Genomic DNA, 15573 nt, shown 5'->3' with positions numbered 1-15573 from the left:
ACAACACTGGCAACAGCTGTCACATGAAAAAGTTCCTCGGAAAAAAATAATTTGATCTCTGTTGAGTAGCTCCCAGCTGGCTGCGCGATTTGCTGCGAGATGTTCTTCCGTGTTTCAATCATACATCCAATGGTTTACAACGATGAACGAACATCTCGCAGCAAAATCTCACGCATGTGCACAAACATCAACAGAGCCACTGGGAGCTACTGCTACAACAAGGCTAAAAACAGAGATCACATTATTTTTTCCCGAACAACTTTTTCATGTGGCGGCTTCAGGACACTTGGGTCAGTAGAGACGAGCAGTATGGAGGTATCTGGATGTTTCATAGTGTGTGTTTTGCACGATTCAAAAGTGAACTCTATCCGCCGCCATTATATGAAAATCTGTTGCCAGCCGGACCCCCCCTGGAACTCCAACAGTGTTTTGATAACTCCGAAAGTTCTCCAAACCCTTCCTTGGCATGACGGTGATGGTGAGTAGAAAATTGGTGAATTATCGATTTTGGGTGAAGTATCCCTTTAAAGAATTTTAACTCCTAATTTTGGATCTTAATTGTTTTAATACAAATCTATATTTTATGCTCCTTTTTTGTTTTTAATTGTATGTTTAATGTTTACAATTTTTACTAATTTAATTTTTTTTATTGTATGTTTTTATGTTGTGTGTTTTTTTTTTTTTTCCTTTTCTAGTTCTTACAGTCAAATGTTTTGTTTTTATCTAAAGCACATTGAGTTGCCCCTTGGTAGAGTAGTTTAGTAGGTACAACAAAACTATTTAACTATAGTTGTGATACAGGTAAACACCCACCTAAAAGCAGTAACAAATTAGACTACACCACGTTTCATCACTGGAACCACCATGGCTTAGTTCAGCCTCAAACAGTGAAACCTTTCTTTACACATTCCAATTTTGACTCCTACATGAAATGAAAAGTGTTGCTCTGGTTACAGGTCAAAGGTGTTAGGTTGGATAAATTCAGGGTCATTGCTTCAGAACCATCAGAGGAACATACCTTCCACATTCAGAACTTTTACGGACTGACGGATATACTGGAAAACCTCCAGAAAAAGATCTTAAACTTGGAAGGTGACGTTCAGTTATCTATTTCTGCTCTTTGTTTATTACAAAATAATGAGCAAACATGACCCAGTTTTGTCTCTTATTTAGGCTCCAGTGTGGCTGGTGAAATGTCTCAGAGTGGATTCAGTGTTGTCAACCACAAGGTGAGCAAAGTTAAAATGATAAAATCTGGACACAGCTGAAATTTAAATCTTTAACCAAAAACCACAGTACCATCATCAAAGTGCTTCCTAAAATCACACAGATAAACAGCGTCATCGGTCCAAGTATTTGATCATGTTCATAAATAATATGTATAATAGAGTAAGAGAACATTTTTCTTTAACAAAAAAATAAAGACTCATGTGAGGAACGTGTCAATAAGTGTGATATTGAACACTTCAACTAGGGGACATCACTCGATGTCTCCGATTTTTTGATGTCAATTTAATCATTACCCTAGCCTGACAAGCCGGACTATATCATTAAAATGTCTAGTCTGGCAACGACCGGTAGACCTCGGCTCAATCCAGGGGCGGGATGAAGGCTGTCTTTCAAACTACGTCTGCACGCAATAGGGTAGCGCTACGACCAATCGGAGCAAAGAGCAGAATGTCGTTAGCCTGACAAGCCAATTAAACTGTATCTCAAAACAGATTGGTGTGATTGGTGAACACAAACGGTGTCTCAAGACTCAAAAAGTTCCTATGGCTCCTTTCTAGACCCACCTACGGAGCAAATAGCCTACTGTATATTTGCTGCCGCTAGGGTGCATCTAGATTTCTAGGCTATCATTACCCCTCAAACAAATCAATCTTTGGGGTTTAACACTCCCTGTTTTCGGAACACCTGCTCCAAATTAGCCTGACCTGAATACACCCTAGACAGGTCCAACCATACATGTACAGTACTGTATGTCTATGGTCCAAACTATTCCACAAAGGGCCATGTGGCTGCAGGTTTTTGTTCCAACCAATCAAGAGCACACAGTTTGACCAATCAACTGTCTGAAGACTGAGATCAGTTGACTAAATAAGTCAAGTGTGCTGTGCTGCTGCTTGGATGGAACAAAAACCTGCAGCCACTAGGCCCTTTGTAGCATAGTTTGAACATGCCTGCCCTAACACATAGTGGAGCACTACAGAAACAAGTGAGCTGAGGCCAAGCAAAATCTGAATGGACTACAGACCTACAGGTACACTAAAAGTCATTGGTAAAAATCTCAGTTGGAGCTGTTGTCCTCACCATCACACAGCCATTGACAGCTAGTGTAGGACAAGGTATCATTTAAAAAAAATCAAAAATACTGTTACACTAATGGCATTCCCATCACTTTCAGCTATAATTTGTGTTTGTGCTACCAAGTCTTATCATGCTACGCACTTCATTATACTCCGTAACAGATGTGGACAAAATTGTTGGTGCCACTGCGTTAAAGACAAAAAAACCCACATTTGAAATAACTTGAAACTGACAAAAGTATAAATAAACAAAAAATAGTGAAAATTAACTACCAGACATTGCTTCTGAATTGTGGTTCTACAGAATTATTTAAAAAAAAAAAACCCGAATGAAACTGGCATGGACAAAAATGATAGAACCCTTAACTTAATCGTTTTCCTATTTTTTTTAATTATATGCTCCAGAATGCCTTGGTAGTCTTGTCTTGAGATGTCATTGCACCCTGCACAGATTCAAAACACCCTCAACATAATCGAGCCCGATTCATGTTTCGCGACTGATACATTCTTTTTTTAGCATGCTTCATTTTTGCATCTGTGTACGACGAGCTGATGTGACTTGCCAAAAAGCTTCGGTTTTGGATCAAAAAGCTCCGGTTTTGTCTCAACTGTCCATAAAGCCTCTGGGAGAACGTCCTTTGGCCCTTTACTTTTGTCAGTTTCAAGTTATTTCAGTGACAATTGTGGGTTTTTATTTCCTGACTAGAAGGGTATCATCAATTTTGACCACGTCTCTATGTTCCAAGGTTTCCAGCGCAGTCAATTCATGTAATGAGAGATACCTAAACAGTGTGTGTTACAAGATCCCAGATGATCTTCAGCAAGCCTCCTCTTTGACACCTGATTTCCAAGGTAAAATACACTTAACAGAGTCAACTTCCCCCTCTCTGTGGTTATAACATCATGTTTTTGACCTGACTAAACTTCTTCACCAACTGTCACTCCATGAATTTTCCAGAATGCACAACGAAGACAGTGAACCTGGTCTTTCTTTTTGATGGATCAGCGAGTATGACTGAATCTGAATTCACAAAAAATAAAGTTTTCGTAGTGGACATAATGAACAGCTTGAAGAACTCATCTATCAAGGTCACTGCACTTCTGCAACATGAAATAAGCAATTCTATTTCTCTTTTGTATGACATGCACATATGAAAATGGTGTTTTTCATATTTTCCAGTTTGCAGCAGTTCAGTTCTCCTCAGATTACAGGAAGGTTTTTGACTTCAATGACTATGAAGCTGGTAGAGCTCATGAGAAACTAATGAATGAACCCCACATGAGGACTCTCACCAACACACACAGAGCCCTCACATTTGTGATGTAAGTCCACTTTCATTATGCATACAAGTCCTAACAAGTTGTTATTAGAACAGTTAGTAACAATTTATAACTTATAGAAGCAAATACTTGGTACTGTAACGACTAACAATCAAAACACTCAAACCCGAGTTATTTTACAAATAATACATGTTAATTTATCACCAGTTATAGCCTTCATTTCATTGTTATTTGAAAGGGACAGTGCAAGTTAATGGACATCACTGTGTACGATGATGTAAACATGCCAGATTGTAGCCATTGGCTAGTTTCCATCTGTTGTCCCTAGCAGATGTTCCGTGGGTAAAAAAGAGACACACAAAAAAACAGGTAATCACACTCATAATAAAACAAAGGACCAGTACATTCAGTAGAAACATCTGGTAAAGTGCAGACATGCCTTAAGTGCAATTAATAACAAAGTACAATCAGTCGTAATAAAGTGCATGTAGCAGTACATTGTACCGTAAAGTGCAATAGTCTGGATAACAGTAAAGTGCATTTGTCACTAAATAAACATGTTTCAATCAGTCAAATATACATTCAGTAATGTAATCCCTTTTTTTAAGTATATTTTTGGGGCTTTTTCACCTTTAATGGACAGGAGAGTTGAGAGAGAGAGAGAGGAAATGGGAGGGAGAGAGGGGGGAATGACACACAGGATAGGGCCGCTCGGCTCGAACCGCAGTGAGGACTGTAACCTCAACACATGGGGCGGGTGCTCTACCAACTGAGCTAAACACAGCCCCAGTAATGTAATTCTAAGTTATACAGTTGTTGTATGCATTGTACCTGTATTATTTACATTGCACATAATTGCATCATAACCAAAACTACATAATATTTTCACATATTGCACATTATCATACCTGCACTGGGAAGTGTTCGTAGCCTTGTTTACTTTCAGTATTAGATGAACAGAAAAGGCTCGCGCACATCCAAGTGCAGCCAGGTGCTGAGTCCAGGGAGACGAATATCAAAAAGAAGAATTTTTGTATATTTGGGAGCTCCTACAGTGTGGCGAGTCCTTTCTTCTTTTTGATACTTTGAGTATTAAACATGCTACATTTACACTGTTTCAGGAATGAGATCTTGGAAAACCCAGATGCAGGCGCCTCTCCTGATGCGACTACGGTTCTAGTGCTGATCACAGATGGAAATCCCAGTGATGTGGACAGAGATGGAATAATTAGAAGATATGAGGAAAAAAACATAATTCGCTTTGTCATTGGGGTAAGCTGTCAAGACTTTAATTTACTTTAATTTATGACATCATTAATCCAGTTAATATGGTTCCAGATGGTATACATCATCAGGAACCCATTCATGAACTGTTTTGTTCATTTTGGACGAAACAATCAAGACGTGGTTTCACCAGCATCAATTCTAATATTTTGTCTTTAATTATCACTGGAACCACCATGGCTGCAGTCAGTCTCAGTGAAACTTTCATAGATTCCAATTTTGACTCCCACATGAGATAAAAAGTGTTGCTCTGGTTTCAGGTCAAATATGCTAAGCTGGATAAATTTAGGGTCATTGCTTCAGAACCATCAGAGAAATATGCCTTCCACATTGAAAACTACGCTGAACTGGGCGTATTACTGGAAAACCTCCACAAAAAGATCTTAAACTTGGAAGGTGACGTTCAGTTATCTATTTCTGCTCTTTGTTTATTACAAAATAATGAACAAACATGACCCAGTTTTTTCTCTTATTTAGGCTCCAGTGTGGCTGGTGAAATGTCTCAGAGTGGATTCAGTGTTGTCAACCACAAGGTGAGCAAAGTTAAAATGATAAAATCTGGACACAGCTGAAATTTAAATCTTTAACCAAAAACCACAGTACCATCATCAAAGTGCTTCCTAAAATCACACAGATAAACAGCGTCATCGGTCCAAGTATTTGATCATGTTCATAAATAATATGTATAATAGAGTAAGAGAACATTTTTCTTTAACAAAAAAATAAAGACTCATGTGAGGAACGTGTCAATAAGTGTGATATTGAACACTTCAACTAGGGGACATCACTCGATGTCTCCGATTTTTTGATGTCAATTTAATCATTACCCTAGCCTGACAAGCCGGACTATATCATTAAAATGTCTAGTCTGGCAACGACCGGTAGACCTCGGCTCAATCCAGGGGCGGGATGAAGGCTGTCTTTCAAACTACGTCTGCACGCAATAGGGTAGCGCTACGACCAATCGGAGCAAAGAGCAGAATGTCGTTAGCCTGACAAGCCAATTAAACTGTATCTCAAAACAGATTGGTGTGATTGGTGAACACAAACGGTGTCTCAAGACTCAAAAAGTTCCTATGGCTCCTTTCTAGACCCACCTACGGAGCAAATAGCCTACTGTATATTTGCTGCCGCTAGGGTGCATCTAGATTTCTAGGCTATCATTACCCCTCAAACAAATCAATCTTTGGGGTTTAACACTCCCTGTTTTCGGAACACCTGCTCCAAATTAGCCTGACCTGAATACACCCTAGACAGGTCCAACCATACATGTACAGTACTGTATGTCTATGGTCCAAACTATTCCACAAAGGGCCATGTGGCTGCAGGTTTTTGTTCCAACCAATCAAGAGCACACAGTTTGACCAATCAACTGTCTGAAGACTGAGATCAGTTGACTAAATAAGTCAAGTGTGCTGTGCTGCTGCTTGGATGGAACAAAAACCTGCAGCCACTAGGCCCTTTGTAGCATAGTTTGAACATGCCTGCCCTAACACATAGTGGAGCACTACAGAAACAAGTGAGCTGAGGCCAAGCAAAATCTGAATGGACTACAGACCTACAGGTACACTAAAAGTCATTGGTAAAAATCTCAGTTGGAGCTGTTGTCCTCACCATCACACAGCCATTGACAGCTAGTGTAGGACAAGGTATCATTTAAAAAAAATCAAAAATACTGTTACACTAATGGCATTCCCATCACTTTCAGCTATAATTTGTGTTTGTGCTACCAAGTCTTATCATGCTACGCACTTCATTATACTCCGTAACAGATGTGGACAAAATTGTTGGTGCCACTGCGTTAAAGACAAAAAAACCCACATTTGAAATAACTTGAAACTGACAAAAGTATAAATAAACAAAAAATAGTGAAAATTAACTACCAGACATTGCTTCTGAATTGTGGTTCTACAGAATTATTTAAAAAAAAAAAACCCGAATGAAACTGGCATGGACAAAAATGATAGAACCCTTAACTTAATCGTTTTCCTATTTTTTTTAATTATATGCTCCAGAATGCCTTGGTAGTCTTGTCTTGAGATGTCATTGCACCCTGCACAGATTCAAAACACCCTCAACATAATCGAGCCCGATTCATGTTTCGCGACTGATACATTCTTTTTTTAGCATGCTTCATTTTTGCATCTGTGTACGACGAGCTGATGTGACTTGCCAAAAAGCTTCGGTTTTGGATCAAAAAGCTCCGGTTTTGTCTCAACTGTCCATAAAGCCTCTGGGAGAACGTCCTTTGGCCCTTTACTTTTGTCAGTTTCAAGTTATTTCAGTGACAATTGTGGGTTTTTATTTCCTGACTAGAAGGGTATCATCAATTTTGACCACATCTCTATGTTCCAAGGTTTCCAGCGCAGTCAATTCATGTAATGAGAGATACCTAAACAGTGTGTGTTACAAGATCCCAGATGATCTTCAGCAAGCCTCCTCTTTGACACCTGATTTCCAAGGTAAAATACACTTAACAGAGTCAACTTCCCCCTCTCTGTGGTTATAACATCATGTTTTTGACCTGACTAAACTTCTTCACCAACTGTCACTCCATGAATTTTCCAGAATGCACAACGAAGACAGTGAACCTGGTCTTTCTTTTTGATGGATCAGCGAGTATGACTGAATCTGAATTCACAAAAAATAAAGTTTTCGTAGTGGACATAATGAACAGCTTGAAGAACTCATCTATCAAGGTCACTGCACTTCTGCAACATGAAATAAGCAATTCTATTTCTCTTTTGTATGACATGCACATAATGTTATATGAAAATGGTGTTTTTCATATTTTCCAGTTTGCAGCAGTTCAGTTCTCCTCAGATTACAGGAAGGTTTTTGACTTCAATGACTATGAAGCTGGTAGAGCTCATGAGAAACTAATGAATGAACCCCACATGAGGACTCTCACCAACACACACAAAGCCCTCACATTTGTGATGTAAGTCCACTTTCATTATGCATACAAGTCCTAACAAGTTGTTATTAGAACAGTTAGTAACAATTTATAACTTATAGAAGCAAATACTTGGTACTGTAACGACTAACAATCAAAACACTCAAACCCGAGTTATTTTACAAATAATACATGTTAATTTATCACCAGTTATAGCCTTCATTTCATTGTTATTTGAAAGGGACAGTGCAAGTTAATGGACATCACTGTGTACGATGATGTAAACATGCCAGATTGTAGCCATTGGCTAGTTTCCATCTGTTGTCCCTAGCAGATGTTCCGTGGGTAAAAAAGAGACACACAAAAAAACAGGTAATCACACTCATAATAAAACAAAGGACCAGTACATTCAGTAGAAACATCTGGTAAAGTGCAGACATGCCTTAAGTGCAATTAATAACAAAGTACAATCAGTCGTAATAAAGTGCATGTAGCAGTACATTGTACCGTAAAGTGCAATAGTCTGGATAACAGTAAAGTGCATTTGTCACTAAATAAACATGTTTCAATCAGTCAAATATACATTCAGTAATGTAATCCCTTTTTTTAAGTATATTTTTGGGGCTTTTTCACCTTTAATGGACAGGAGAGTTGAGAGAGAGAGAGAGGAAATGGGAGGGAGAGAGGGGGGAATGACACACAGGATAGGGCCGCTCGGCTCGAACCGCAGTGAGGACTGTAACCTCAACACATGGGGCGGGTGCTCTACCAACTGAGCTAAACACAGCCCCAGTAATGTAATTCTAAGTTATACAGTTGTTGTATGCATTGTACCTGTATTATTTACATTGCACATAATTGCATCATAACCAAAACTACATAATATTTTCACATATTGCACATTATCATACCTGCACTGGGAAGTGTTCGTAGCCTTGTTTACTTTCAGTATTAGATGAACAGAAAAGGCTCGCGCACATCCAAGTGCAGCCAGGTGCTGAGTCCAGGGAGACGAATATCAAAAAGAAGAATTTTTGTATATTTGGGAGCTCCTACAGTGTGGCGAGTCCTTTCTTCTTTTTGATACTTTGAGTGTTAAACATGCAACATTTACACTGTTTCAGGAATGAGATCTTGGAAAACCCAGATGCAGGCGCCTCTCCTGATGCGACTACGGTTCTAGTGCTGATCACAGATGGAAATCCCAGTGATGTGGACAGAGATGGAATAATTAGAAGATATGAGGAAAAAAACATAATTCGCTTTGTCATTGGGGTAAGCTGTCAAGACTTTAATTTACTTTAATTTATGACATCATTAATCCAGTTAATATGGTTCCAGATGGTATACATCATCAGGAACCCATTCATGAACTGTTTTGTTCATTTTGGACGAAACAATCAAGACGTGGTTTCACCAGCATCAATTCTAATATTTTGTCTTTAATTATCACTGGAACCACCATGGCTGCAGTCAGCCTCAGTGAAACTTTCATAGATTCCAATTTTGACTCCCACATGAGATAAAAAGTGTTGCTCTGGTTTCAGGTCAAATATGCTAAGCTGGATAAATTTAGGGTCATTGCTTCAGAACCATCAGAGAAATATGCCTTCCACATTGAAAACTACGCTGAACTGGGCGTATTACTGGAAAACCTCCACAAAAAGATCTTAAACTTGGAAGGTGACGTTCAGTTATCTATTTCTGCTCTTTGTTTATTACAAAATAATGAACAAACATGACCCAGTTTTTTCTCTTATTTAGGCTCCAGTGTGGCTGGTGCTGGAGACCTAACTGGTGAAATGTCTCAGAGTGGATTCAGTGTTGTCAACCACAAGGTGAGCAAAGTTAAAATTATAAAATCTAGACACAGCTGAAATCTAAATCTTTAAAGGGACATTGTGTAACTTCTCCTGTTATCTTTCAAATATTTTTATTAGAGCACATTGTAACATTGTTATATCATCTACATCATACACGAGAGTATAATGTATCTCCATATAGAAATGTGTGCAGTTAGGACACACTGTCCTCTTTTTGTTTTTAGAACATATAACAATGGTAAATGAAGAACAGATAAACATGTATACAGAGTACAGAAAAATAAACAAACAAAAACAAAACATAAATAACTCCCTCCCTCCCTACCCAGCCTTACCCTTCCATCTACTACTTTATTATAGTTAGGGGGAAATATTAATTTCCACTACCAGGTGTGAGATAGTGAATGAGAGGTGACCACATTTTTTCAAAGTGTGGGAGTTTATCCATAAGAGTATATTTTATTCTCTCTAAGTGGAGAGTGTTAGTAAGATCACTAAGCCACATCTTTGTGGTGGGTGCTTCTTTCTTTTTCCAATGCATGAGAAGTAGCTTCTTTGCGATGATGAGACTATAGGAGAGGAAACATTGTTGGTAGTTGTTTAACCTTTTAATATCTAATGATATTCCCAAAATAATAATAGGTGGTTTAGGTTCCAACTGTATGTATTTTATTTTATTAAACCAAAAGATCTTAACCTTAGGACACAGGGCGAAACTGTAAAGCAATGTGTCTTCTGCAACAAGGCATCTGTCACAAATAGGGGACATCTCAGGGTATATTCTATGTAGGCTAACCTCTCCTTAAGATCCTATTAGATCTTTCAGCAGCTTTCGATACCGTAGACCACTCCATCCTTTTAGACCATCTCGAACATCTTGTTGGTATCCAAGGACTGGCCCTTCAGTGGTTCTCCTCATACCTCCAAGGTCGATCAGCCTCTGTGCAAATGCACGATATGCACTCTTCCTCTGTATCCATTCCTTGGGGGGTTCCACAAGGCTCCATCTTAGGACCTATCCTCTTCTCCTTATACATACTTCCTCTGGGCTCCATCTTAAGAAAGTACAATATCTCATACCACTGTTATGCTGATGACTCACAGTTATACCTCCCGTTAAAAATATCTAACCTGGGTAGTATCAGTATATTACTACAATGTATTAAGGATATCAAATCCTGGATGGCCCGAAGTTTCCTTCAGCTCAACCAAAATAAAACCGAACTCCTAGTTTTTGGCCCCACAGACACTCCCTCCTCCATCATCAGTGCTCTTGGTCCTCTATCCTCACATCTAAAACAGCATGCAAAAACCTTGGTGTCATCTTCGACTCTGGATTCAAATTCGACAAACAGATCAATTCAGTAGTCAGCACAAGCTTTTTCCATCTTAGATCCATTGCAAAACTCAAATCATTCCTGTTACCCAAAGATTTAGAAACCTTGGTTCACGCTTTCATTTCCTCCCGACTAGACTACTGTAATTCTCTCTACTCCGGAATCACCCAATCAGCCCTATCTCGTTTACAGCTAATTCAAAATACAGCAGCAAGACTTATTACTGGTACCAGAAAGATCGACCATATCTCACCTGTACTGGCTACTCTTCACTGGTTACCAGTTAAATATAGAATTCAGTTTAAGATACTTTTATTTGTTTTTAAAGCATTGCATGGATTAGCACCTGATTACATCACAGAACTCCTCACCCCCTATTCCACTTCTTGTCTGCTCAGATCCACTGACAAGTCACTGTTTATCCCACCTACAAAACTAAAAACAAGAGGTGACAGAGCCTTTTCAGCTATTGGTCCCAAACTATGGAATAGTCTCCCACAAACAATCAGATCTTCACCCTCCATAGACATCTTTAAAACTCAGCTAAAAACGTATCTCTTCTCTCTGGCTTTTAATTCAGTCTCATGAGAACCTCCCATAGGCCTACCATTATTCCCACTCACTTGTTGTTTTAATGCTTCTTTGTGTCTGTCCTGTCTTTGCTTGAACTAATCTTGTATGTAAAGCACTTTGGTCAACATCTGTTGTTTTTAAATGTGCTCTAGAAATAAAAATGACTTGACTTGACTTGACTAGTGAATCTTAAAGTGAATTAGGCAGTGCCTAGCATTATTAGGACAACGATGAGTATGTTCCAAACTCTTTTCCCATAGAGAGTCCGGGATCTCAGTGCCCATTTCTTCCTCCCATTTTGTTTTTATTAAAGTGGAGTTCACTGGACTGATAGACTGCAAAATGTCATAAATATAAGATATCGATTTTTCTGAGCAAGACATGGGCCGGAGGCATCTATCAAGACAAGAGCCTGAGAAAGTCTCAAAATTTTGCAGATATTTTCTTACACAGTCTCTAATTTGCAAGTGTCTAAAGAAACTACTTCCCGGTATATTATATTTACTCTGTAATTGTGCAAAGGATGCAAAAATGCCTTTAATGTATAACTCTCCTATTGTATGGATGCCTCTGTTCTTCCAGAGATTAAAAGTATTATCCAGAGTGGATGGAGGAAACGTAGGGTTTCCAGTGATAGGTAATGCATAAAATATGGGTTTCAACCTAAAGTGTGATTTGATTTGTTTCCAAATGGATCATCACATTGCTATTGTACAAAGACTTCTCAATAGTGTAAGGTGCCAGAAGGATGGCACCTATAGAGTTAGGCTGGCATGCCTCTTGTTCTCTTCTCTTGTTATCTATTCACGGAAATCGATTATTTGGTTCAAAAGTATGTTTTTCATTAATCAGTAATCACCCCCATCAACAAACTGAAGTGTTCCGGTAAGCTCTGAATTTGCTGTTTATGTTTATTTCCAACATAATCATCCTTGGGGGCACATTTCTATTCACAGGGTTCAATAGGATCAAACAGCTGGCAGGGCTCTCTCCAAGAGCTCCATAAACCACCACTCACTGACATACGCATGCTGAATGATTCCTACAGAGGTAAAGGATTGTTGTTGTTTTTTTTGGCTTTATCTCAGCAGTGGTGGAGTGAGACATTTAATTCCACCAGAAGATTATGAGGTGTAGCAGTCCCCTCACAATCCTGTGCTTCCTAGTTTAAAAGTGAAATTGCTACATCACAGCTTGCTCCTAGACAGTGTGTAGGCCAGGGGTGCCCAACCGGTCGATCGCGATCGACTGGTAGATCGCGGACTAATTCTCAGTCGATCGCGAGAAGTAGCCTTGACAACGGTAAATAAAACTCTTGTAATCAATCCACGCTTTAATCCTTTTTTTTTTTTTTCCAGTCTATGGCTTTAATAGTATTTTTCTCATGGCTGCGCCAGCGCCACGCCCCCTCTCCGTTTTGGCTGTCAGGTCAGGTCACCAGCGTGCTGCCAGACGCTCGCTAGTACGGTAGTTAGCGCTGCAGCTTAAAACGAAGTAGGATGGCAGACGCAAAAAGACGGAAAACTTACAATTTTCACCCGGAGTGGGAAGATGATTACTTTTTTGTCTACTCAAACTCAAGGCCCATCTGTCTCATCTGCAAAGCCAGCGTGGCCATACCAAAGAAGGGCAATCTGGAACGACATTTTAAGACAGTACACAAAAGCTATGAGACGGATTTCCCTGCTAAAACACCGCTACGCTCTCGGAAAGTGCGGGAATTGAAGAGTCAGCTTGCCGCACAGCAGTCTGTTTTTACCAGACCAAACACCAAGGGTAAGGCTGCAACAACGGCATCTTATCGAGTTAGTCATGTTCTTGCGAAACACAAGAAGTCGTTTAAGGACGGCGAAGTTGTTAAGGAAGCCTTTATTGAGGCTGCTGATGCACTTTTTGGCGAGTTTAAAAACAAAACAGAGATCGTTACCGCCATCAAGGACATGCAGTTATCACGGAATACTGTCACACGACGCTGCGAGGGAATGGCAGAGGATGTTGAATCACAGCTGAAGATGGACATCGATGCATGTGAGTGTTTCTCCCTCCAGTTCGACGAATCAACTGACGTGGTGGATGTGGCACAATTATGTGTTTTCATCAGAATGGTTTTTGAAGACATGCGTGCAAAAGAAGAGCTACTCACGATTTTGCCATTGAAAGGACACACAAGAGGTGAAGATATTTTCAACACTTTCATGGACTTTGTTAAAAAGAACAATCTGCCCCTCTTCAAGCTCATCTCCATTACAACTGATGGTGCACCAGCTATGGTAGGCCGAACTAATGGGTTCATTGCATTGTGCAAACAGAGTGAATCTTTCCCAGACATCCTTAATTATCATTGTATTATCCATCAGCAAGCATTGTGTGGGAAGATTTTAAACATGAAAGAAGTGATGGATGTTGCTATGAAAATAGTGTGCTCTGTTCGGGCCAGGAGTCTACAGAGAAGGTTATTCCGCGCTCACCTGGAGGAGACAGGCGCAGAACACATCGACCTGCTGCTTCACACAGACGTGAGATGGCTCAGCAGAGGTAAATTCTTGGCAAGGTTCACAGAGTTGTTACCTGAAATTAAAGACTTTCTGAAGCTTTCAAAGCACACAGAATATGCACAGCTGGAGGACTCCCAGTGGCTTTTGGACTTGTCATTCCTGACAGATATCACTGAAATGCTCAATGATTTGAATCTAGAGCTCCAGGGTCAGGATAAACATGTGATCAACATGATCAGTTCGGTGAACACATTCAAAAGCAAGCTGCAGCTGCTTTCAAATAGGCTGCAACGCTGTGACCTGCGAAACTTTCCTCACATGCAAGCAGAACTTCAGCGTCAGGGCAAAAACTCTGCACAGCTTGATGGAGCCCGTTATGAAAAGCAAGTTCAGAGCATCCTGTCAGAATTTGAGAGGCGTTTTACTGACTTTGCATCCATTGAGCCTGTTGCCAGTTATCTGTGTTTTCCTTTTTTGGAGGATATTGATGTGGATTCCATTGCTTCAAAAGTAGCATCACTGTTTCACCTGGAAACCTGTGCAGTTGAGAATGAGATTCTCACACTGCAAAGTGACATTGAGATCAAATCCAGGGCAACACCTGGCACAAAAGGAGACTTCTGGCACCTACTCCTGGAACAAAAGTATCCCAACCTCAGAAGATGTGCCTTCAACCTGACAGCACTTTTTGGATCAACCTATTTGTGTGAGGCTGCCTTCTCTCACATGAAGATCATCAAGTCCAAGTACAGGTCCACAATGACAGATGACCACCTTATGGCCTGCCTGAGACTTGCAACCAGCTCCTACTGCCCTGACTATGAGAAACTAGCTTCCTCTTCCCAGTGCCAGAGGTCACACTAAGGTAGAAAAATGAATTAATTGTCATCTGGATGTGTCGATTTCTTATGTGCATTGTAAATAAATATGTCACTGCAAACACTATGGATGACTGTGTGAACAAGTAGATCTCAACAGACTAGAAAATTTTAAAGTAGATCTTGGTTTAAAAAAGGTTGGGCACCCCTGGTGTAGGCCCTACACCTGAGGCTGTGTTTCCTCTGCACCCTGCTCCCAGCCCTGTCTCATCTGCTTCATTAGGGCTTTTCACTAGAGTTTTCAGACTGCAGAAGAACAAGAACACATGTAAATGTTACAAACATCATGTTAATAACACACAAGGCGATACAGCCAACAAACAGAGGGCTGTCAAAAACTAGTTAGCCAGACTTAATATTACCACACCTGGACCAGCACCTAGCTACAAAGCCCTGTTTAGTATTTTACCCATAGATATAAGAAGACTAGATGACTCACCTGACGCCGCTGCCCATTGACACGGCGGCGCCACACGCCCACCATCTTGGCTCGGTCAACTCTCTCCCTCAGAGCATTAAAGCAGAAGTAAGCGATATTTTTGTGTTAATATAAGTCTTAAATAGTTATATCTTCCGACAGCAATCACTTACATAGAGTGTTTGGACCAAAACACGGGTCTCTCAGTCACTCTGCTCTGCTCTGAGCCGAGGAGAAAACTTTTCTCGTATCCTACAAGTTTTATCCAATGAGGAGATAGAA

General features: G+C 40.0%; 1 protein-coding gene across 3 annotated transcripts in view; it reads left to right on the top strand.

Annotated features, from left to right (window-relative positions):
* LOC310990749 (integrin alpha-L-like) overlaps window positions 1–15573 on the top strand; it is a 31163-nt gene that overhangs the window by 7869 nt on the left and 7721 nt on the right. The window contains exons 9-23 of one of the 3 annotated variants that reach the window (XM_083978238.1): window positions 957–1092; window positions 1174–1229; window positions 3053–3158; window positions 3265–3395; window positions 3487–3629; window positions 4709–4859; window positions 5132–5267; window positions 5349–5404; window positions 7228–7333; window positions 7440–7570; window positions 7670–7812; window positions 8892–9042; window positions 9315–9450; window positions 9532–9605; window positions 12457–12550. In XM_083978238.1, coding sequence (XP_083834364.1) covers window positions 957–1092; window positions 1174–1229; window positions 3053–3158; window positions 3265–3395; window positions 3487–3629; window positions 4709–4859; window positions 5132–5267; window positions 5349–5404; window positions 7228–7333; window positions 7440–7570; window positions 7670–7812; window positions 8892–9042; window positions 9315–9450; window positions 9532–9605; window positions 12457–12550 — 1750 coding nt within the window. The remainder of the gene's footprint in view (window positions 1–956; window positions 1093–1173; window positions 1230–3052; window positions 3159–3264; window positions 3396–3486; window positions 3630–4708; window positions 4860–5131; window positions 5268–5348; window positions 5405–7227; window positions 7334–7439; window positions 7571–7669; window positions 7813–8891; window positions 9043–9314; window positions 9451–9531; window positions 9606–12456; window positions 12551–15573) is intronic. The other 2 variants (XM_083978240.1, XM_083978239.1) reach the window with 2 other exon arrangements.

This window comes from Trachurus trachurus (assembly GCF_905171665.1).
Source record: "Trachurus trachurus genome assembly, chromosome: 1".
NCBI lineage: Eukaryota > Metazoa > Chordata > Actinopteri > Carangiformes > Carangidae > Trachurus > Trachurus trachurus.
Note: the sequence above shows the minus strand (reverse complement) of the source record. Positions and strands in the feature narration are given on the sequence as shown.